This window comes from Salmo trutta, unplaced genomic scaffold, assembly GCF_901001165.1.
Source record: "Salmo trutta unplaced genomic scaffold, fSalTru1.1, whole genome shotgun sequence".
Lineage (NCBI taxonomy): Eukaryota > Metazoa > Chordata > Actinopteri > Salmoniformes > Salmonidae > Salmo > Salmo trutta.
The window spans coordinates 1,963,861-1,987,766 of NW_021823258.1; the positions used below are offsets into that span (position 1 = coordinate 1,963,861).

The 23,906-nt window shown below is 42.3% G+C and overlaps 1 protein-coding gene across 1 annotated transcript in view; it reads right to left on the reverse strand.

The window, feature by feature from the left end:
• Window positions 1-1,677: 1,677 nt before the first annotated feature.
• The window catches only part of ptprb (protein tyrosine phosphatase receptor type b), a gene marked incomplete in the record, with an annotated part of 108,757 nt that continues 86,528 nt past the window's right edge, over window positions 1,678-23,906 (reverse strand). The window contains 7 exon segments of the mRNA XM_029748490.1: window positions 1,678-10,262; window positions 11,609-11,729; window positions 14,817-14,952; window positions 17,817-17,980; window positions 19,471-19,593; window positions 20,824-20,958; window positions 23,300-23,376. Of these exon segments, the coding sequence (XP_029604350.1) occupies window positions 10,240-10,262; window positions 11,609-11,729; window positions 14,817-14,952; window positions 17,817-17,980; window positions 19,471-19,593; window positions 20,824-20,958; window positions 23,300-23,376 (779 nt within the window).

Sequence of the window (23,906 nt, forward strand, 5' to 3'; positions counted from 1 at the left end):
AATACATCCACAGGTACACCTCCAATTGACTCAAATGATGTCAATTAGCCTATCAGAAGCTTCTAAAGCGATGATGTCATTTTCTGGAATTTTCCAAGCACAGTCAACTTAGTGTATGTAAACTTCTGACCCACTGTAAATGTGATACAGTGAATTATAAGTGAAATAATCTGTCTGTAAACAATTGTTGGCAAAATTACTTGTGTCATGCACAAAGTAGATGTCCTAACCGACTTGCCAAAACTATAGTTTGTTAACAAGAAATTTGTGGAGTGGTTGAAAAACGAGTTTTAATGACTCCAACCTAAGTGTATGTAAACTTCCGACTTCAACTGTATGTGTGTGTGAAATCTATGAATCCCTAGGCATAGTGAATCCATTCCTATTAGATCGTTTCCACACCTGACTATATATACCTGTATGGAGGTCAAAGGTTCTACAGGTCTCTAAATAACCGCTGCCAGGTATCCTGATTATAGAGATCAAAAGGTTCTACAGGCCTCTAAATAACAGCTGCCAGATATCCTGATTATAGAGATCAAAGATTCTACAGGCCTCTAAATAACCGCTGCCAGGTATCCTGATTATAGAGATCAAAAGGTTCTACAGGCCTCTAAATAACAGCTGCCAGATATCCTGATTATAGAGATCAAAGATTCTACAGGCCTCTAAATAACCGCTGCCAGGTGTCCTGATTATAGAGGTCAAAGGTTCTACAGGCCTCTAAATAACCACTGCCAGGTATCCTGATTATAGAGGTCAAAGGTTCTACAGTCCTCTAAATAACCGCTGCCAGGTGTCCTGATTATAGAGCTCAAAGGTTCTACAGGCCTCTAAATAACAGTTTCCAGGTATCCTGATGGGTGGAATTGAAGTAGGAAAAGGAAAAGAGAGAAAGACTAGGGAGAGAGAGACAGAGAGAAGAGGAAGAGAGAGAGAGAAGTAGGAAAATAGGGAGAGAGAGAAATAGAGAAAAGAAGAGCAAGAGAGAAGAGAGAAGAGAGAGAGAGAATAGGAAGAGAGAGAGAGCCTTGAGAGGTGTGGAAGTGAAAGCACCAGGACCCATAGGGCTCTGGTCAAAAGTAGTTCATTGCTGTATATAGGTACTGCGGTGCTATTTGGGACGCAGTTGTAGAGTGGGAAGAGGACCAAGACGCATCTTTAAAAAAATGAATAATGAAATAGTTGAATGCATCGTCATTACACTGTCTGTGTAGTGTCAGCTTGTATCAGGGATGTCAAGTAGCCTCGAGGTTAGAGGTTAGAGCGTTGGGGCAGTAACAGTCGCCGGTTCAAATTCCAGAGCCAACAAGATGAAAAGTCTATCGTTGAGCAGGGGGAGCAGGAGCAACATAACCCCCCAACCGGTCCAGGGACACTGGAAAATGGTGGACCATGGCTCTGACCTGAACTCTCTGTGGGTGTCTCAGGGGGAGTTGGGGTATGCAAGAAACAGCCCTTCCTCCCCACACTCATTCACAAATCCACATTAGGATGAAGCCAGTGTATTGGAGTGTGTGTGAACGACGTCACACACACACACGTGACGGTGCACTTCAATCACACAGTACCTTTCTGTGATCAGGGGCTCTATTCAATCTGTAAAAGTGAAGCGTTATAGAAAGGACATTTCCGATTGAGCTGATGTACAGAGCCTTCAGAGAGTATTCACACCCCTTGACTTTTTCCACATTTTATTGTTACAGCCTGAATTTAAAATGGATTACATTTAGATTTTGTTTCACAGGCCTAAACACAAGACCCCATAATTTCAAAGTGGAATTATGTTTTAAGACATTTTTAGGGCCACTCTACACACAGAGCTGTCCTAGAGAGGGCCCCTCTACATACAGAGCTGTCTTAGAGAGGGCCCCTCTACACACAGAGCTGTCCTAGAGAGGGCCCCTCTACATACAGAGCTGTCTTAGAGAGGGTCCCTCTACACACAGAGCTTTCTTAGAGAGGGCCCCTCTACACACAGAGCTGTCCTAGAGAGGGCCCCTCTACACACAGAGCTGTCCTAGAGAGGGTCCCTCTACACACAGAGCTGTCTTAGAGAGGGCCCCTCTACACACAGAGCTGTCCTAGAGAGGGCCCCTCTACACACAGAGCTGTCCTAGAGAGGGCCCCTCTACACACAGAGCTGTCTTAGAGAGGGCCCCTCTACAGACAGAGCTGTCTTAGAGAGGGCCCCTCTACACAGAGAGCTGTCCTAGAGAGGGCCCCTCTAAACACAGAGCAGCTCTAAGGTTCTCACTGACAGATTCAGGGTAATGCCTTCTGTAAGATCAGTGCAGGTTACTCAGGCACACAGTCCTACCAGGATATATTCAGTCCTACCAGGCACACAGTCCTACCAGGATATTCAGTCCTACCAGGATACCAGGATATTCAGTCCTAGCAGGATATTCAGTCCTACCAGGATACCCGGATATTCAGTCCTAGCAGGATATTCAGTCCTAGCAGGATATTCAGTCCTAGCAGGATATTCAGTCCTAGCAGGATATTCAGTCCTAGCATGATATTCAGTCCTAGCAGGATATTCAGTCCTAGCATGATATTCAGTCCTAGCAGGATATTCAGTCCTAGCAGGATATTCAGTCCTAGCAGGATATTCAGTCCTAGCAGGATATTCAGTCCTAGCAGGATATTCAGTCCTAGCAGGATATTCAGTCCTAGCAGGATATTCAGTCCTAGCAGGATATTCAGTCCTAGCAGGATATTCAGTCCTAGCAGGATATTCAGTCCTAGCAGAGCAGGATATTCAGTCCTAGCAGGATATTCAGTCCTAGCAGGATATTCAGTCCTAGCATGATATTCAGTCCTAGCAGGATATTCAGTCCTAGCAGGATATTCAGTCCTAGCAGGATATTCAGTCCTAGCATGATATTCAGTCCTAGCAGGATATTCAGTCCTAGCAGGATATTCAGTCCTAGCAGGATATTCAGTCCTAGCAGGATATTCAGTCCTAGCAGGATATTCAGTCCTAGCAGGATATTCAGTCCTAGCAGGATATTCAGTCCTAGCAGGATATTCAGTCCTAGCAGGATATTCAGTCCTAGCAGGATATTCAGTCCTAGCATGATATTCAGTCCTAGCAGGATATTCAGTCCTAGCAGGATATTCAGTCCTAGCAGGATATTCAGTCCTAGCAGGATATTCAGTCCTAGCAGGATATTCAGTCCTAGATATTCAGTCCTAGCAGGATATTCAGTCCTAGCAGGATATTCAGTCCTAGCAGGATATTCAGTCCTAGCAGGATATTCAGTCCTAGCAGGATATTCAGTCCTAGCAGGATATTCAGTCCTAGCAGGATATTCAGTCCTAGCAGGATATTCAGTCCTAGCAGGATATTCAGTCCTAGCAGGATATTCAGTCCTAGCAGGATATTCAGTCCTAGCAGGATATTCAGTCCTAGCAGGATATTCAGTCCTAGCAGGATATTCAGTCCTAGCAGGATATTCAGTCCTAGCAGGATATTCAGTCCTAGCAGGATATTCAGTCCTAGCAGGATATTCAGTCCTAGCAGGATATTCAGTCCTAGCAGGATATTCAGTCCTAGCAGGATATTCAGTCCTAGCAGGATATTCAGTCCTAGCAGGATATTCAGTCCTAGCAGGATATTCAGTCCTAGCAGGATATTCAGTCCTAGCAGGATATTCAGTCCTAGCAGGATATTCAGTCCTAGCAGGATATTCAGTCCTAGCAGGATATTCAGTCCTAGCATGATATTCAGTCCTAGCAGGATATTCAGTCCTAGCAGGATATTCAGTCCTAGCATGATATTCAGTCCTAGCAGGATATTCAGTCCTAGCAGGATATTCAGTCCTAGCAGGATATTCAGTCCTAGCAGGATATTCAGTCCTAGCAGGATATTCAGTCCTAGCAGGATATTCAGTCCTAGCAGGATATTCAGTCCTAGCAGGATATTCAGTCCTAGCAGGATATTCAGTCCTAGCAGGATATTCAGTCCTAGCAGGATATTCAGTCCTAGCAGGATATTCAGTCCTAGCATGCCGGCTCCATCCTCTCTAAGTTATGTTAAGTAAAGTAACGTCATGCACATCATTTCTAAGCAGGCAAAATGGCAGTTGGGAATTACATTTATTTTTGCAAACAAAATGTTTATTGTGCATCATGTGAAAATGTCAACTAGATGTGTCTATATTCTTATTTTATTATACATGATTAACATATTTAACATGGTTGCATATTCTGGGCATTATTAATGTAATCATATATTCAAAACAAAGTTTAGCTTTTTTACTTACGTGCATAACACATAGCTTATCATATCAACCATTACATATGGATAAACATGGGTTACAAATCCAGGCATATTTACAACATAACATTGTATACATTCATTCACATTGATCCAGTGCAAACACAATAACACAAAGAAGCACTGCTCTTCCCTGTAGGTATAGGTCACGTGACAGTTGCTGGGTTGTGACACCTCTGTTAGTCACAATATGTTAACGCAATCAAATATACAATCTACACCAGTAGAGTCAGACAGACTAGTGTCCTGTCCAGGTGGTGTACTAGTACATTAATATATACCAGTATAGACAGACAGACTAGTGTCCTGTCCAGGGGGTATACTAGTACATTAATATATACCAGTATAGACAGACAGACTAGTGTCCTGTCCAGGGGGTGTACTAGTACATTAATATATACCAGTATAGACAGACAGACTAGTGTCCTGTCCAGGGGGTGTACTAGTACATTAATATATACCAGTATAGACAGACAGACTAGTGTCCTGTCCAGGTGGTGTACTAGTACATTAATATATACCAGTATAGACAGACAGACTAGTGTCCTGTCCAGGGGGTATACTAGTACATTAATATATACCAGTATAGTCAGACAGACTAGTGTCCTGTCCAGGGGGTGTACTAGTACATTAATATATACCAGTATAGACAGACAGACTAGTGTCCTGTCCAGGGGGTGTACTAGTACATTAATATATACCAGTATAGACAGACAGACTAGTGTCCTGTCCAGGGGGTGTACTAGTACATTAATATATACCAGTATAGTCAGACAGACTAGTGTCCTGTCCAGGGGGTGTACTAGTACATTAATATATACCAGTATAGTCAGACAGACTAGTGTCCTGTCCAGGGGGTGTACTAGTACATTAATGTATACCAGTATAGTCAGACAGACTAGTGTCTTGTCCAGGGGGTGTACTAGTACATTAATTTATACCAGTATAGTCAGACAGACTAGTGTCCTGTCCAGGGGGTGTACTAGTACATTAATTTGCCTCACGCTTCAGAAACAGGAGACAGGCTCCTGCCCTTTGGGCCGCTCTGGCTTGGACAAGGCTTCCTTATTTTGGCAGTATGCTCACCGAGTAAGACACTGATCTAGAGAGATACTACTCCTATGATTAATCACTCCATGGCTGTATGCTCCAAATGGCACCCTATTCCCTACATAGTATACTACTTTTAACCACAGCCCTATGGGCTCTGGTCAATAGTAGTGCAGTATATAGGGAATAGGGTGCCTTACCTTTTGGGACGCCTGCCTACATCAGTGATTAATTAATACAACCTTAGTTCTCCAGAGGGATGAACGGTTCATAGTTAACTATGTGCTGAACGTAATGAGTTGGCAGATTACCTCATCGTATTAACAAGAGACCGGAAACAGAGTTGGAAACCAATTAGGAACATGCATCAACACTTCTCTCCTCCATTGCCAGCAGTATGATTATGAAAAAAAAACGAATGAAAAGAAAATAAACAACATAATTCTCTACTTTTAAATGAAAGGGAACATTCCAGGCTAGGGAACATTCTAGGCTAGGGAACATTCCAGGCTAGGGAACATTCCAGGCTAGGGAACATTCTAGGCTAGGGAACATTCCAGGCTAGGGAACATTCTAGGCTAGGGAACATTCCAGGCTAGGGAACATTCCAGGCTAGGGAACATTCCAGGCTAGGGAACATTCCAGGCTAGGGAACATTCTAGGCTAGGGAACATTCCAGGCTAGGGAACATTCTAGGCTAGGGAACATTCTAGGCTAGGTAACATTCTAGGCTAGGTAACATTCTAGGCTAGGGAACATTCTAGGCTAGGAAACATTCCAGGCTAGGGAACATTCCAGGCTAGGGAACATTCTAGGCTAGGGAACATTCTAGGCTAGGGAACATTCTAGGCTAGGGAACATTCTTTCAGTTAGTTTAAGCTATGTTCATATTCCAGATGCACAACCATCCCATAGGTCATGTGGAATTATACCTACTGTAAATTATATATACTGTAAATGATACCTACTGTAAATGATACCTACTGTAAATGATACATACTGTAAATGATACCTACTGTAAATGATACCTACTGTAAATGATACCTACTGTAAATGACACGGCAGGCTTACGCCATGACCTCTCTGTTAAAGACAGTTAATTCCTCTGATTTGCCCCTCCAACACCTCTGTCCCTAATCTCCTTGTTTCTTTCTAAAGGCCTTGGTTAGAAGGTTTCCCCCTGCAGGTCAACTGTTGGTTGGTGAGCGAGGTAGTAGCGATGTAACAGCAAAACAGAAACGGTGGAAGAATATTCATCAGGTAGCTAAGCGCCTTCACATGAAGTTTTAGCTGCTGTATGGGCACGAGCCATACTCTGGTGAAACTCAGAGAGATGTGTTCTAGAGGGTCATTGGGGATCTAAGAACGTATTAGTTTGACAGGAGGGAGGGGGATTGATATAGATTTCTGTAATGAAAAACTTTTGAGGAATCCACAGTGGAGCTTAACACACAATTAAATCCACTCAACTCCCAGCAGGGAGGAGAACAGATGGAGAGATTTGATGTTTCTGTACTATATTATCTGGAGACAATCTCTTTATGATATGACCTTTAGGCTTATAGGGGAGGACAGGGGTGAGAGGGTCAAGCCTGAGAGACTGGTGCTCTACTCTACAGAATAATTTATACATGTCTTACTTGCTGTGTGGGGTTATTTGGTGCAAAATCAATGATGAGCGCCGGCATTTTTTTGTGAAGAGGGGAATAGGACTAAACAGGAAATTCAATATCCCTGCTACTGGGAGGAGTCAGAATGTGTTCCATCTAATACTACTGGGAGGAGTCAGAATGTGTTCCATCTGATACTACTGGGAGGAGTCAGAATGTGTTCCATCTGATACTACTGGGAGGAGTCAGAATGTGTTCCATCTGATACTACTGGGAGGAGTCAGAATGTGTTCCATCTAATACTACTGGGAGGAGTCAGAATGTGTTCCATCTGATACTACTGGGAGGAGTCAGAATGTGTTCCATCTGATACTACTGGGAGGAGTCAGAATGTGTTCCATCTGATACTACTGGGAGGAGTCAGAATGTGTTCCATCTGATACTACTGGGAGGAGTCAGAATGTGTTCCAACTAATACTACTGGGAGGAGTCAGAATGTGTTCCATCTGATACTACTGGGAGGAGTCAGAATGTGTTCCATCTGATACTACTGGGAGGAGTCAGAATGTGTTCCAACTAATACTACTGGGAGGAGTCAGAATGTGTTCCATCTGATACTAGTGGGAGGAGTCAGAATGTGTTCCATCTGATACTAGTGGGAGGAGTCAGAATGTGTTCCATCTGATACTACTGGGAGGAGTCAGAACGTGTTCCATCTGATACAACTGGGAGGAGTCAGAATGTGTTCCATCTGATACTAGTGGGAGGAGTCAGAACGTGTTCCATCTGATACTACTGGGAGGAGTCAGAATGTGTTCCATCTGATACTACTGGGAGGAGTCAGAATGTGTTCCATCTGATACTACTGGGAGGAGTCAGAATGTGTTCCATCTGATACTACTGGGAGGAGTCAGAATGTGTTCCATCTGATACTACTGGGAGGAGTCAGAATGTGTTCCATTTGATACTAGTGGGAGGAGTCAGAATGTGTTCCATTTGATACTAGTGGGAGGAGTCAGAATGTGTTCCATCTGATACTAGTGGGAGGAGTCAGAATGTGTTCCATCTGATACTACTGGGAGGAGTCAGAATGTGTTCCATCTGATACTACTGGGAGGAGTCAGAATGTGTTCCATCTGATACTACTGGGAGGAGTCAGAATGTGTTCCATCTGATACTACTGGGAGGAGTCAGAATGTGTTCCATTTGATACTAGTGGGAGGAGTCAGAATGTGTTCCATTTGATACTAGTGGGAGGAGTCAGAATGTGTTCCATTTGATACTAGTGGGAGGAGTCAGAATGTGTTCCATCTGATACTAGTGGGAGGAGTCAGAATGTGTTCCATCTGCTACTAGTGGGAGGAGTCAGAATGTGTTCCATCTTATACTACTGGGAGGAGTCAGAATGTGTTCCATCTGATACTAGTGGGAGGAGTCAGAGTGTGTTCCATCTGATACTAGTGGGAGGAGTCAGAATGTGTTCCATCTGATACTACTGGGAGGAGTCAGAATGTGTTCCATCTGATACTAGTGGGAGGAGTCAGAATGTGTTCCATCTGATACTACTGGGAGGAGTCAGAATGTGTTCCATCTGATACTACTGGGAGGAGTCAGAAAGTTAAACTAAATAAATATGTGATGTTTGTACATAGAAGAGACACTATCGTAACGGGAGCCATTGGAGAGAAGATTCAATATGAATGTACTATTTATATGTAGATACAGATTGATATTGAAATACTAACTTAATGAGAGCTACTGAAGGTCTGCAATATCTTCAGTAACAATGGGAAGAATGCCAACCAACACTGTCTCTTCTGTAGCTCAGTCTTGTTTCCGTGGCTAGGGGCTCAGAGAAGCTCAGACAGAGAAATGCCACGTCCCAAACCTGTAGTCTGGAAAGGTCAGTGTCTTGGCCACTACAGACCTTTCACAGGGTCAGGATGTTGACATTTTGTTCAATTCTCTCACTTTATCCCCAGGATCTCAGCAGGATTTGGCCAGTATTGCTTATTGTGTGAAGTTTCTTCAGTTGTTTTTAGTTTAGTCCTATTTCTAGACCTTCTCCTGTTTAGATCAGGAAGCTGGCCAGCTCAGATTCAGTTGAAGGGATCTCCTGCTCAGTTCAACACATGACATAGAAAGATCACTGTTTGTATGTTCACAGACACATTCATCAGCCTAGTTTTATGCCAAAAGGATGAACAGAAATGCAGCATCATGTTTTGAGGAAGGTAATGTACAAAACCCATACAGTCCCTCTCATGAACACTCCCTCCATCTGGTTCGAAAGACCATGGAAAAAAAGGTTACCACCTCTTTCGGAGACAACCGAATACAAGATGGAATTTGTTTTCCAGTAGAGTATTCCCTTCGCCCTAGAAAACATAGGTAGCCGAGATGTCATACTTATACAAACTATATACTGTTCCCTCTTCCAGGCTCTACTGTACAATCTCAATGGTACACACACACAACATGAACTGACGATATGTTTAAAGAGAACTATTCACAACACAAGCAACTGTACAAACGGTCTGCTACTTTATACAAGGATATAGACAGCATTGTGATGAGCTACTCTCAAGACAGCTAGCTGTCTGTCTGTCTGTCTGTCTGCTTCGGGTTAATTATTTTTTAACTATGAACCAGCAACTACGATTTAGAACGTATTATACAGAAAGGGCTTTGTACCCAAATGGCACCCTATTCCCTATATAGTGCACCACTTTTGATTAGGACCCATAGAGAATAGGGTGCCAGTTGGGATGCAGGGAAGGTTCCTTCAGGGAAGGTTTTTAGGGAGTCAAGCCTTGTCATAATAATGCTTTGTGATGTATGTACGCCTCATAGAATCCCATTTATTGCTTCGCCTGATATTTTTCATTCATCTTTTTTCTATTACGTTGAATAAGAATCATCATATCCACATTTATATCTGTTCCTTTTGTCTTTTCGTCAGACATTACTAATATTGAAAGAACATGAGTTTAGGAATAATGTTTCTTGGAAGAGCTTACAATTAGGTGCAAAACAATATAAACATATATCTCATTGAATGCAAACTAAGATTCAGGTATAAGTGAATGTAATGTCAATATTTCCGGACATCGATCTGTTCTATTTTAAACAGACATCCTGAGAGGTTGAACCAACAGTGTATCAATAATAAATAGCTTTACCCCCCCACTCTATAGTGCTGTAGTTGTGACAGACTGGCTGTCTGCTGGTGTTCAACAGATTCTTCCCTGCTTTTCATTCTCACTCAGTTGTGGAGAGGAACCCAGACTGTCTTCAGCGTCCCGTGTACACAAAATCTGAAGAGAGCAAGACAAATAAAGGCACATTTAGTCAAATATTATGTCAAACCCGTGTACTAAATGTACCCTTCCGTATGATTAAGTCGTTTAGACGGTTTAGGGGATTATCGTTTTAGCGACTCAAAATGGAACTGTGATTAAAGCCATAGAGTTAGACATACTAGAACGGGACATTGCCATCAAGTCAATTCTGGTGGGGGGACCAGCTGCCATGTTGGCTTTGTCCGTTCCACTCATGGTAATTCTATTGGTAGGCTTGTAATTCTAATTCTATTGGTAGACCTATATCTATAGTCTGGATATATAGTCTTGGTATGGTGGTATTACCATGGTCTTACCATGGTAGTAGTCTGGATATATAGTCTTGGTATGGTGGTATAGTCTTACCACGGTAGTAGTCTGGATATATAGTCTTGGTATGATGGTATAGTCTCACCATGGTAGTAATCTGGATATATAGTCTTGGTATGATGGTATAGTCTTACCACGGTAGTAATCTGGATATATAGTCTTGGTATGATGGTATAGTCTTACCACGGTAGTAATCTGGATATATAGTCTGGGTATGGTGGTATAGTCTCACCACGGTAGTAATCTGGATATATGGTCTGGTGGTATAGTCTTACCACGGTAGTAATCTGGATATATAGTCTGGTGGTATAGTCTTACCATGGTAGTAGTCTGGATATATAGTCTTGGTGTGGTGGTATAGTCTTACCACGGTAGTAGTCTGGATATATAGTCTTGGTATGGTGGTATAGTCTTACCACGGTAGTAGTCTGGATATATAGTCTTGGTATGGTGGTATAGTCTTACCACGGTAGTAATCTGGATATATAGTCTTGGTATGGTGGTATAGTCTTACCACGGTAGTAGTCTGGATATATAGTCTTGGTATGGTGGTATAGTCTTACCACGGTAGTAGTCTGGATATATAGTCTTGGTGTGGTGGTATAGTCTTACCATGGTAGTAGTCTGGATATATAGTCTTGGTATGATGGTATAGTCTTACCACGGTAGTAGTCTGGATATATAGTCTTGGTATGATGGTATAGTCTCACCATGGTAGTAGTCTGGATATATAGTCTTGGTATGGTGGTATAGTCTCACCATGGTAGTAGTCTGGATATATAGTCTTGGTATGGTGGTATAGTCTTACCACGGTAGTAGTCTGGATATATAGTCTTGGTATGGTGGTATAGTCTTACCACGGTAGTAATCTGGATATATAGTCTTGGTGTGGTGGTATAGTCTCACCACGGTAGTAGTCTGGATATATAGTCTGGTGGTATAGTCTTACCACGGTAGTAGTCTGGATATATAGTCTGGTGGTATAGTCTTACCACGGTAGTAATCTGGGTTGAAGTTCTCATAGATGGGGTAGAGAGGGTTCTCCTGCTCACTACGGAGCTTCCTGGCTCTCAGGACATCTCGAACACACTGGTGGAGGAAGGAGTACTGGTACTGTGGGGAGGACAGCATTCACATCAATACTACTGTTCATCTGCTGTGGGGAGGACAGCACTCACATCAATACTACTGTTTATCTGCTGTGGGGAGGACAGCACTCACATCAATACTACTGTTCATCTGCTGTGGGGAGGACAGCACTCACATCAATATCATCAATACTACTGTTAATCTGCTGTGGGGAGGACAGCACTCACATCAATACTACTGTTTATCTGCTGTGGGGAGGACAGCACTCACATCAATATCATCAATACTACTGTTAATCTGGTGTGGGGAGGACAGCACTCACATCAATATCATCAATACTACTGTTAATCTGCTGTGGGGAGGACAGCACTCACATAAATACTACTGTTTATCTGCTGTGGGGAGAACAGCACTCACATCAATATCATCAATACTACTGTTCATCTGCTGTGGGGAGGACAGCACTCACATCAATACTACTGTTCATCTGCTGTGGGAAGGACAGCATTCACATCAATACTACTGTTCATCTGCTGTGGGGAGGACAGCATTCACATCAATAATACTGTTCATCTGCTGTGGGGAGGACAGCATTCACATCAATACTACTGTTAATCTGCTGTGGGGAGGACAGCATTCACATCAATACTACTGTTCATCTGCTGTGGGGAGGACAGCATTCACATCAATACTACTGTTAATCTGCTGTGGGGAGGACAGCATTCACATCAATACTACTGTTCATCTGGTGTGGGGAGGACAGCATTCACATCAATACGACTGTTCATCTGCTGTGGGTTTCTCAATGAACCAAAACAAACATTTCTTTAATGCGTCATCTTCACTACTCAATAAGAACCTTTTGCAACATTTCTGCTTAATGCGTTGTGCTTTTGCCATTTTGACAACATACTGTCTTATCCCACTAAGCTAAAGCCTAGGCATTATGATTGGGGAGCTAATGCAAGACTTTGTGTTTCAGGCACAAACATTGTGCTATCATTACCACTGCATAGCAGATCAAAAGGATGAAGCCTTCCCTTTAATTCTGCTGATACACATCCCCATTTATTATCTCTGGCTATATAAGATCACTGACTATATATTATCACTGGCTATATATTATCACTGGCTATATATTATCACTGGCTATATATTATCATTGGCTATATATTATCACTGGCTATATGTTATCATTGGCTATATATTATCACTGGCTATATATTATCACTGGCTATATATTATCACTGGCTATATATTATCACTGGCTATATAAGATCACTGGCTATATATTATCACTGGCTATATATTATCACTGGCTATATATTATCACTGGCTATGTGTTATCACTGGCTATATGTTATCACTGGCTATATGTTATCACTGGCTATATATTATCACTGGCTATATATTATCACAGGCTATATATTATCACAGGCTATATGTTATCACTGGCTATATTATCACTGGCTATATATTATCACTGGCTATATATTATCACTGGCTATATATTATCACTGGCTATATATTATCACTGGCTATATTATCACTGGCTATATGTTATCACTGGCTATATGTTATCACTGGCTATATGTTATCACTGGCTATATGTTATCACTGGCTATATGTTATGACTGGCTATATATTATCACTGGCTATATATTATCACTGGCTATATATTATCACTGGCTATATAAGATCACTGGCTATATATTATCACTGGCTATATATTATCACTGGCTATATGTTATCACTGGCTATATGTTATCACTGGCTATATATTATCACTGGCTATATGTTATCACTGGCTATATATTATCACTGGCTATATGTTATCACTGGCTATATGTTATCACTGGCTATATGTTATCACTGGCTATATGTTATCACTGGCTATATATTATCACTGGCTATATATTATCACTGGCTATATGTTATCACTGGCTATATATTATCACTGGCTATATATTATCACTGGCTATATATTATCACTGGCTATATATTATCACTGGCTATGTATTATCACTGGCTATATAAGATCACTGGCTATATGTTATCACTGGCTATATGTTATCACTGGCTATATATTATCACTGGCTATATATTATCACTGGCTATATGTTATCACTGGCTATATGTTATCACTGGCTATATGTTATCACTGGCTATATGTTATCCCTGGCTATATGTTATCACTGGCTATATAAGATCACTGGCTATATAAGATCACTGGCTATATAAGATCACTGGCTATATATTATCACTGGCTATATATTATCACTGGCTATATATTATCACTGGCTATATTTTATCACTGGCTATATATTATCACTGGCTATATGTTATCACTGGCTATATATTATCACTGGCTATACATTATCACTGGCTATATATTATCACTGACTATATATTATCACTGGCTATATATTATCACTGGCTATATGTTATCACTGGCTATATGTTATCACTGGCTATATATTATCACTGGCTATATGTTATCACTGGCTATCACTGGCTATATATTATCACTGGCTATATAAGAGATTCACAGTCTACGATTAAAAGCAAAAAGTGCAAAAAGTGCAAAATTCAATTATATAAGAGATTCACAATCTACGATTAAAAGCAAAAAGTGCAAAATGTTATCACTGGCTATATATTATCACTGGCTATATATTATCACTGGCTATATATTATCACTGGCTATATATTATCACTGGGGATCACTGGCTATATATTATCACTGGCTATATATTATCACTGGCTATATATTATCACTGGCTATATATTATCACTGGCTATATATTATCACTGGGGATCACTGGCTATATATTATCACTGGCTATATATTATCACTGGCTATATATTATCACTGGCTATATATTATCACTGGCTATATATTATCACTGGGGATCACTGGCTATATATTATCACTGGCTATATATTATCACTGGCTATATATTATCACTGGCTATATATTATCTCTGGCTATATATTATCTCTGGCTATATATTATCACTGGCATCACTGGCTAACATTGACGTTCATTATACTCATGGAAATGTACCAAGTCATGGAAGCAGTTTTGTTGAATGAATTGCGACTCGTTACCTCTGTTTGCACCATGTGAGAGCGGTGCAGCCGGAGGTCAAACACACAGCCGTAGACATCCACTGTTCCTATGCTGTCCAGCTGTTGAAGGACCCGGTCCAGAACCATGAACGTCCCTGTACGACCCACTCCAGCACTGAGGGAGATAGGGAGGGAGAGAGAGAGAGAGAAAGCAAGAGAAAAGGGAAGAGAGAGAGAAGAGTGATTGATGTAATTTACACAACATTTACCATTGACATACATACCATGTATTTATACACTTGCGGTAAATCATATTAAAATCATTTGATATTGGTATTTCATTTAATTGGTGTGCCTACACAGCTACCATCCTGATTGAAGGATTTCTCCTTTGACACACACACACACGCACACACACACGCACGCACGCACAGAGACAGTAATGATAAATGATGACGATCAATCACAATCCATCATCCAGGACGCTGCACATAATAGTATTCCAGCTGGATGATATGCTTCACTGAAACACAGTACACCAGTACTGACAGAGTTCTCTCCACTTTCACGGCACAACTAACATCTGGTTCATAAACGGGAGCTGGTCAGGGTCAGTAGTTCGCTGGTCTAGGCTCTAGACGTCACCAACAGTGATGGAATGGCAGACTCCTGTAGCTGAGAGCGATACCCGCGACGGGAGAAAGAGAGTCACCACCGAGTAATGGACTCTCCTCTGGCAGAAAAACGACACTTGCTTACTTCTCCTTGCTGTAAAGTGTGTTGTGGCTTATCTGTGAACTTTACATTCCTGTTGATCTGATCCTGAAGGAGTGTAGAGCACCATCAGCCTGGTTCATCTCATTTCTGTCTATATAGAGCTGAGGCTGGTCTAAATCACCATCAGCCAGGTTCATCTCATTTCTGTCTATTAGGCTCATTGACTGACTAGGCCCATTGACTGATTAGGCTCATTGACTGATTAGGCTCATTGACTGACTAGGCCCATTGACTGATTAGGCTCATTGACTGATTAGGCTCATTGACTGACTAGGCCCATTGACTGATTAGGCTCATTGACTGATTAGGCTCATTGACTGATTAGGCTCATTGACTGACTAGGCCCATTGACTGATTAGGCTCATTGACTGATTAGGCTCATTGACTGACTAGGCTCATTGACTGATTAGGCTCATTGACTGATTAGGCTCATTGACTGACTAGGCTCATTGACTGATTAGGCTCATTGACTGATTAGGCTCATTGACTGATTAGGCTCATTGACTGACTAGGCTCATTGACTGACTAGGCTCATTGACTGATTAGCCTCATTGACTGATTAGGCTCATTGACTGACTAGGCTCATTGACTGATTAGCCTCATTGACTGATTAGGCTCATTGACTGATTAGGCTCATTGATTTGAAAAATAAAGTCTGTGCTCATGGAATGGCATGCTTTGAGCACTACTGAAAAGTGCTATTTACATGTAGAAAATGAATGGCATATGCTGCGTTTGCTATCGGCCTGTTGACCTTTTTGTTGGTGACGCTTGATATCTTGATGATATGCAGCTGTTTAAAGGGCAAATTCACAGATGAAACAATAACAAAATGGACACCCCGCCTCTGTTTTGGTAAAAAGCTGAGGGATGGGCCTGGAGAAATGTAACCACTCTCAGATGAATAGACAGAGCTATGGATGCAAGGACTGACCATCCATGATATCAACATTATTTTTTGAAGCATGTTATGAGGCTATACAGTGTTTGTTTACATTTACAATGTTTACAAACATTAGGGAAAAACAAGCATATATATTGGGTTCTCATGGAGTGGGACAGTTGAACTAAGCTCATGAGGCATTTATAAGTTATATTATTTAAGAATCAATGGATGTATACATGTATACATTTATAAATACAAAAATGGATGTAGCAACTACAGACTGGCCCTTTAAGTCAACAGTGTGTGAGTTTGAGCCTGTGTCCATTAGGCCTATGGATTATTCTTTTATCAGCATGAATTAGATTGAGCAATAAAAGCCCCACTTTTATTCCATAGGCTGGGATCCTCACTATGCAGCTGTTGCCAGAGCACATTTTTAACTGGCTGGCCACTGGTTTCAAAACAGTGATTGACAGGCAGCTTAAACTATTATTGTGTTAAAATGCATATGATTTCTTGAACAGCCGTCCACAACAACCATAATCCGTAAAGCTAAATGTGAGAGCAGCAGTGTGATTCACATCAATGCTCTATGTAGATATCAATAATAAGTGATATCTGTATCGCTGTAGACTACACCACTACTGTCATCCTTACCTCCAAGCCTTTATTCAAGTTGGATCATCTTTGGATGCCGACAGCAGTCACACCATTGGCCTACAAAAGCCTATTCCTGCTCTTTTCCCACAATCCATCAAACATATTTGGTGTGTCATCATAGTGGTCTCTGATTGGTGGTCATCATTTGGTGTGTCATCATAGTGGTCTCTGACTTGTGGTCAGACTCGTTCAGGCGGAACAAACGTAAACTTGCGCCTTTTTTCAACGCTGATTTGAATGTCTTTGAGAAAACAGAGAAGTGTGAAAGATTTGTTTTTTCTTCTCGCAAACATCTTTTTAAAATGTAAAAGCAATCCTTTGAAGTAATCATCGAGTTTTTCAAAAGTATCTGATTACAATATTATAGCTGGTAACGGATTACAGTTACTGTTTTTTTGTAATCCCTTACATGTAATCCGTTACTCCCCGACCCTGCGAGGGGACTAGTCTAATGTATGGAGCTGATCAATTATTAATCGGCCTCACTACATTTTCTCAGTCACGTTGCTTGTCTTTTCTTTGACTCATGTCTGCCAAGGGGGAAACTCTTTCTGATGGGAGACGAACCCTCTGACTCCGCTAAGTTTACATCTACCCTGGCATCGTTTCCTGAGTTTGAACACACACACGCCCTCCACACACACACACACACACGCTAACGCACACAAACACACAACCTCCTCTTCCACACACACCGAGGTGGCCCTTACACATACCTGCAGTGAACAACGGTGGCTCCAGTGCTGGGGGCTCTGTCGATGTAGTCCCTGACGGTCCGTACGAACTCGATGAGGGACTGGGTGGTCTCGGGGACCCCATGGTCTGGCCACACCGTGTAGTGGAAGTGTCTCACCACCCGAGGGAAGCTGGGCCGACCCTCCTGAAGAGATACAAGATGAGGGATGTTCAGGACAGGAAATGCAGGGTATCTCCCTCTTGGGGGCTCCCGAGTGGCGCAGCGGTCCAAGGTACTGCATCTCAGTGCAGGAGGTGACACTACAATCCCTGGTTCTAATCCAGGCTGAATCACATCCGGCCGTGATTGGGAGTCCCATAGGGTGGCGCACAATTGGCCCAGCGTTGTCCGGGTTTGGTCGGGGTAGGCCGTCATTGTAAATACGAATTTGTAATTAACTGACTTACCTGGTTAAATAAAAGGTTAAATAAAAAATAAATAAAAAAATAAAGTCGGACCTTCCCACCAGGTCTAGAATGTACCTTGTAGATCAGGATCTAAGCGATTAGAGGATTTAACAGTTTTATCTGTCTTGGTACTGATGGTTTATATAAAAACAGGTCGTCCTAGTGAACTGAAAGCTCTTCAGTTGGGCTACAGCTTTCAATAGTGACAGTAACAGAGAAGCTGCCATATTATCTGAGGTGATTGTAACTGAGGTGATTGTTACTGAGGTGATTGTTACTGAGGTGATTGTTACTGAGGTGATTGTTACTGAGGTGACTGTTACTGAGGTGACTGTTACTGAGGTGACTGTTACTGAGGTGACTGTTTCTGAGGTGACTGTTTCTGAGGTGACTGTTTCTGAGGTGACTGTTACTGAGGTGACTGTTACTGAGGTGATTGTTACTGAGGTGCTTGTTACAGAGGTGATTGTTACAGAGGTGATTGTTACAGAGGTGATTGTTACTGAGGTGACTGTTACAGAGGTGACTGTTTCTGAGGTGACTGTTTCTGAGGTGACTGTTACTGAGGTGATTGTTACTGAGGTGATTGTTACTGAGGTGATTGTATCTGAGGTGATTGTTACTGAGGTGATTGTTACTGAGGTGATTGTTACTGAGGTGATTGTTACTGAGGTGATTGTTTCTGAGGTGATTGTTACTGAGGTGATTGTTACTGAGGTGATTGTTACTGAGGTGATTGTTTCTGAAGTGATTGTTACTGAGGTGACTGTTACTGAGGTGACTGTTACTGAGGTGATTGTTACTGAGGTGATTGTTACTGAGGTGATTGTTACTGAGGTGATTGTTTCTGAGGTGATTGTTTCTGAGGTGATTGTTACTGAGGTGATTGTTACTGAGGTGATTGTTACTGAGGTGATTGTTACTGAGGTGATTGTTACTGAGGTGATTGTTACTGAGGTGATTGTTTCTGAAGTGATTGTTACTGAGGTGATTGTTTCTGAGGTGATTGTTTCTGAGGTGATTGTTACTGAGGTGATTGTTTCTGAGGTGATTGTTACTGAGGCGACTGTTTCTGAGGTGATTGTTTCTGAGGTGATTGTTACTGAGGCGACTGTTTCTGAGGTGATTGTTACTGAGGTGATTGTTACTGAGGTGATTGTTACTGAGGTGATTGTTACTGAGGTGATTGTTTCTGAGGTGATTGTTACTGAGGTGACTGTTACTCACAGAGCTGATCTTGAACTCCCTGATTGTCCATTCAGCCAGGACAGACTCAGACAGCATTTGAACCACCAGGTCTCCATAGTACAGAGGCTCCCGGTCAGCCGGCCAGTAGTGGTCACACTTCACCTGGACGGGGACAACAATGACCACGGTTAGACCATTAGATCTCTTGATTTGTTGACTGACTGACTGACTGACTGGTTGATAAAGGGATTGAGTTATTTATTGAATAGTTTGTTCATTTATTCATTTGTTTGCTTGTTTGTTTGTTCGTCCATCCATCTATCCCCATTCATTCATCCCTCTATCCATCCAAAATGTCCCACTCAGTAAAGTCCAATAATACTAGACGTTTTATGTCTAATCAAATCAAATTGAATTTGTCACATGCTCCGAATACAACAGGTGTAGACCTTACCGTGAAATGCTTACTGACAAGGCCATTAACCAACAATGCAGTTTTAAGAAAATATTTTCTAAATAAACTAAAGTAAAATAAAAACACTAAAATAACAATAATGAGGCGATATACAGCGGGTACCAGTACCGAGTCAATGTGCGGGGGTACAGGTTAGTTGAGGTAATTTGTACATGTAGGTAGGGGTAAAGTGACTATGCATAGGTAATAAACATTGAGTAGCAGCAGTGTAAAAACAAAGGGGGGGGGTTCTATACAAATAGTCCAGGTGGCCAATTCATTAATTGTTCAGCAGTCTTATGGCTTGGGTGTAGAAGCTGTTAAGGAGCCTTTTGGACCTAGACTTGGCGCTCCTGTATCACTTGCCGTGCGGTAGCAGAGAGAACAGTCTATGACTTGGGTGACTGGAGTCTTTGACCATTTTTGGGGCTTCCTCTGACACCGCCTGGTATAGAGGTCCTGGATGGCAGGAAGCTTGGCCCCAGTGATGCACTGGGCTGTACTCACTACCCTCTGTAGGTCCTTACGGTCGGATGCCGAGCAGTTGCCATACCAGGCGGTGATGCAACCGGTGAGGATGCTCTCGATGGTGCAGTTGTATAACTTTTTTAGGGTCTGGGAACCCATGCCAAATATTTTCAGTCTCCTGAGGGGGAAGAGGCATTGTCCTGCCCTCTTCACGACTTTCTTGGTGTGTTTGGACCATGATAGTTTGTTGGTGATGTGGACACCAAGGAACTGAAACTCTCGACCAGCTCCACTTCAGCCCCGTAGATGTGAATGAGGGCGTGTTCAGTCAATCCAGTCAGGCCATATGTCAAGTTCTCAATGATTTAGATTACTGACCATTATTAGGGTTCTTTAGGAACTATTTATTTCTCTGAGTTACTATGGAAACACATCTGTCATGCCCCCCTCCCCCCCAATCTCCGACTCACCCGTCCCTTCTCCACACACTGCGTCACCATGACGATGTTGTATACGTTGTGCTCCCACACCATCCTCCAGAAGTCATCCTTGGTTCCGGGGAGAGGGCCTTGGGTGGCGATGTACTCACGACGGAAGTTGTTCCCCTGAAACAGACAGATAGGGATCAGTCAGTCAATCAATCATTCAATCATGGGGCAGGAAGCGTGGTTTAGATTCAGAGCCTATGTCAAAAACCGTATTTTGGGATGGCCTTGTAAGTTGAAACCTTATAACAGTGGAGTTATAAGTGTTGCAAATGCAGGTTTATGCTGAAATATGAACCTACAGCCGCATCTCACACTCTAATGAGACAAAGACAGTCTGAAATATGAACCTACAGCCACATCTCACAGTTTAATGACACAAAGACAGTCTGAAATATGAACCTACAGCCACATCTCACAGTTTAATGAGACAAAGACAGTCTGAAATATGAACCTACAGCCACATCTCACAGTTTAATGAGACAAAGACAGTCTGAAATATGAACCTACAGCCACATCTCACAGTTTAATGAGACAAAGACAGTCTGAAATATGAACCTACAGCCACATCTCACAGTCTAATGAGACAAAGACAGTCTGAAATATGAACCTACAGCCACATCTCACAGTCTAATGAGACAAAGACAGTCTGAAATATGAACCTACAGCCACATCTCACAGTCTAATGAGACAAAGACAGTCTGAAATATGAACCTACAGCCACATCTCACAGTCTAATGAGACAAAGACAGTCTGAAATATGAACCTACAGCCACATCTCACAGTCTAATGAGACAAAGACAGAAATGTGTTCTAAGTACCTGAAGGAAAAAGGCCAGGCCACACATAGAGAATACAGTTCACTCCTGGCATTTAAAGGTCATTTGTAACATTCCAGCTGACCTGCTCTAATGACCACAGAGGGTGTGGGTCTAAAAGGGGGTCCTTAGACACCTTGTGCCTCTGTCTGATCTAGCTGGAGAGAACACACAGGGACTAACTCATTAGTGTGAAGAGAGAGAGAGAGAGTGTGAGAGACAGAGAGAGAGAGAGAGAGAGAGAGAGAGAGAGAGAGAGACAGAGAGACAGAGAGACAGAAACAGAGAGAGAAAGAAAGAGAGAGAGAGTGTCAGAGAGAGAGTGAGAGAGCGAGACAGAGCGACAGAGAGTTCGAGAGAGAGACAGAGACAGAGAGACAGAGACAGAAACAGAGAGAGAAAGAGAGAGAGAGAGTGTGAGAGACAGAGAGAGAGCGAAAGAGCGAGACAGAGCGACAGAGAGTTAGAGAGAGAGACACAGAGAGACAGAGAGACAGAGACAGAGAGACAGAAACAGAGAGAGAAAGAGAGAGAGTGTGAGAGACAGAGAGAGAGCGAGAGGGCGAAACAAAGTGACAGAGAGTTAGAGAGAGAGACAGAGAGACAGAGACAGAGAGACAGAGACAGTGCGACAGAGACAGAAACAGAGAGAGAAAGAGAGAGAGAGTGTGTGTGTGTGCTAATGATAACCTCTATAGTACCCCATACTGGGCAGCCCCCCTGCAGCTCACGCTGAGACCAATTACTGGATGATTGACACAAGTCACATAACTACTGTACCTTCCTACCTAATCTGTGCCCACCAAACCAGCCCCCTGTGACACACAGTAGTCCTATATGTTTTTAAGAAATCAGGTGTGATATGTCCTTGAAGGTAAAGACATATTCTGGAACTTTGGTGACTGCTAAGTATTTTGAAAGCTCCCTCTTTGGGCTGGATGTGTCCATGTGTAGTTCATACATGCAGAATCTACTATGAGCAGAGTTACTGTTTTACCTCAATTAGCCGTGAAACCCCTAGTTTTGAAAGCGACTATTTACTGGAAGTTGTGCGTCACCATTTTCACTACATTTCCCCCCACGTGGGCCCCTAGCATATCGAGTTCCAGTCAATGAGTTTCAGCGCCTCGCCATTTTAGTGAAAGCTAGCAAGATGTAGACACAGCAGAGAGAGAGAGAGACAGAGAGACAGAGACAGAGACAGAGAGAGAGAGACAGAGACAGAGACAGAGAGAGACAGAGACAGAGAGAGAGACAGAGACAGAGAGAGAGACAGAGACAGAGAGAGAGAGAGAGAGACAGAGAGAGAGACAGAGAGAGAGAGAGAGAGAGAGAGAGAGAGAGAGACAGAGAGAGAGAGACAGAAACAGAGAGAGACAGAAACAGAGAGAGAGAGGCAGAGAGAGAGAGAGACAGAGAGAGAGAGACAGAAACAGAGAGAGAGAGACAGAGAGACAGAAACAGAGAGAGAAAGAAAGAGAGAGAGAGAGAGAGACAGAAACAGAGAGAGAAAGAAAGAGAGAGACAGAGTGTGAGAGACAGAGAGAGAGAAGTGACGTGGTGTACATATCTGCACATATGTGACGTAATACACATTTGTCGGTGAATACTTTCAGCTAGTGAGCGCTACTTTCAGAACTTACTGGTATATAACTGGCATTGATAAAGTCAGAACAGGGGTCATCCTCCAGGTAGGAGAGCTTCACTCTGGTGGAATCATCTAGAACAGACGAGAGATGTTGTTAGTGTGACTGACTGGGTTATCCCTCTGGTGCTAATGCCTCTAGGCATTGACTGAAGTCTTCAAGTCTTCAAGTCTCAGACCAACAAACTCATCACCTCAGTTACATTAAAGCTCTCGTAAAAAAATACTGCAAAGGTCTTGGAATCTGCACAGAGGGGTTGAAGATGCTGTGTTGTGACGCAAAATTATATTAAAGTAACAATGCTGCTTCACTTTGTATTGAGCAGTGCCACAGATTGATAGGCCATACTCCACTAATACCTTATACCCAGTAACCCCTGCTTTAAATGAATTCACAACTATAAACGTACATAGTTTGCTATTTTTGAACGGCAAGCTTTTTCCGCTCCACAATTAGTCACCTCCAATTGTATTATCAGCTGAACAAACACTTTTTAGACGGCGAGTTAAACCCTTCGCCACATTAGATTATTCCAGACCAATTAAATTAATGCGCTTGAACAACGACAAAGCAGAAACTTAACTTTGAAAAGTAGCTGACTAGC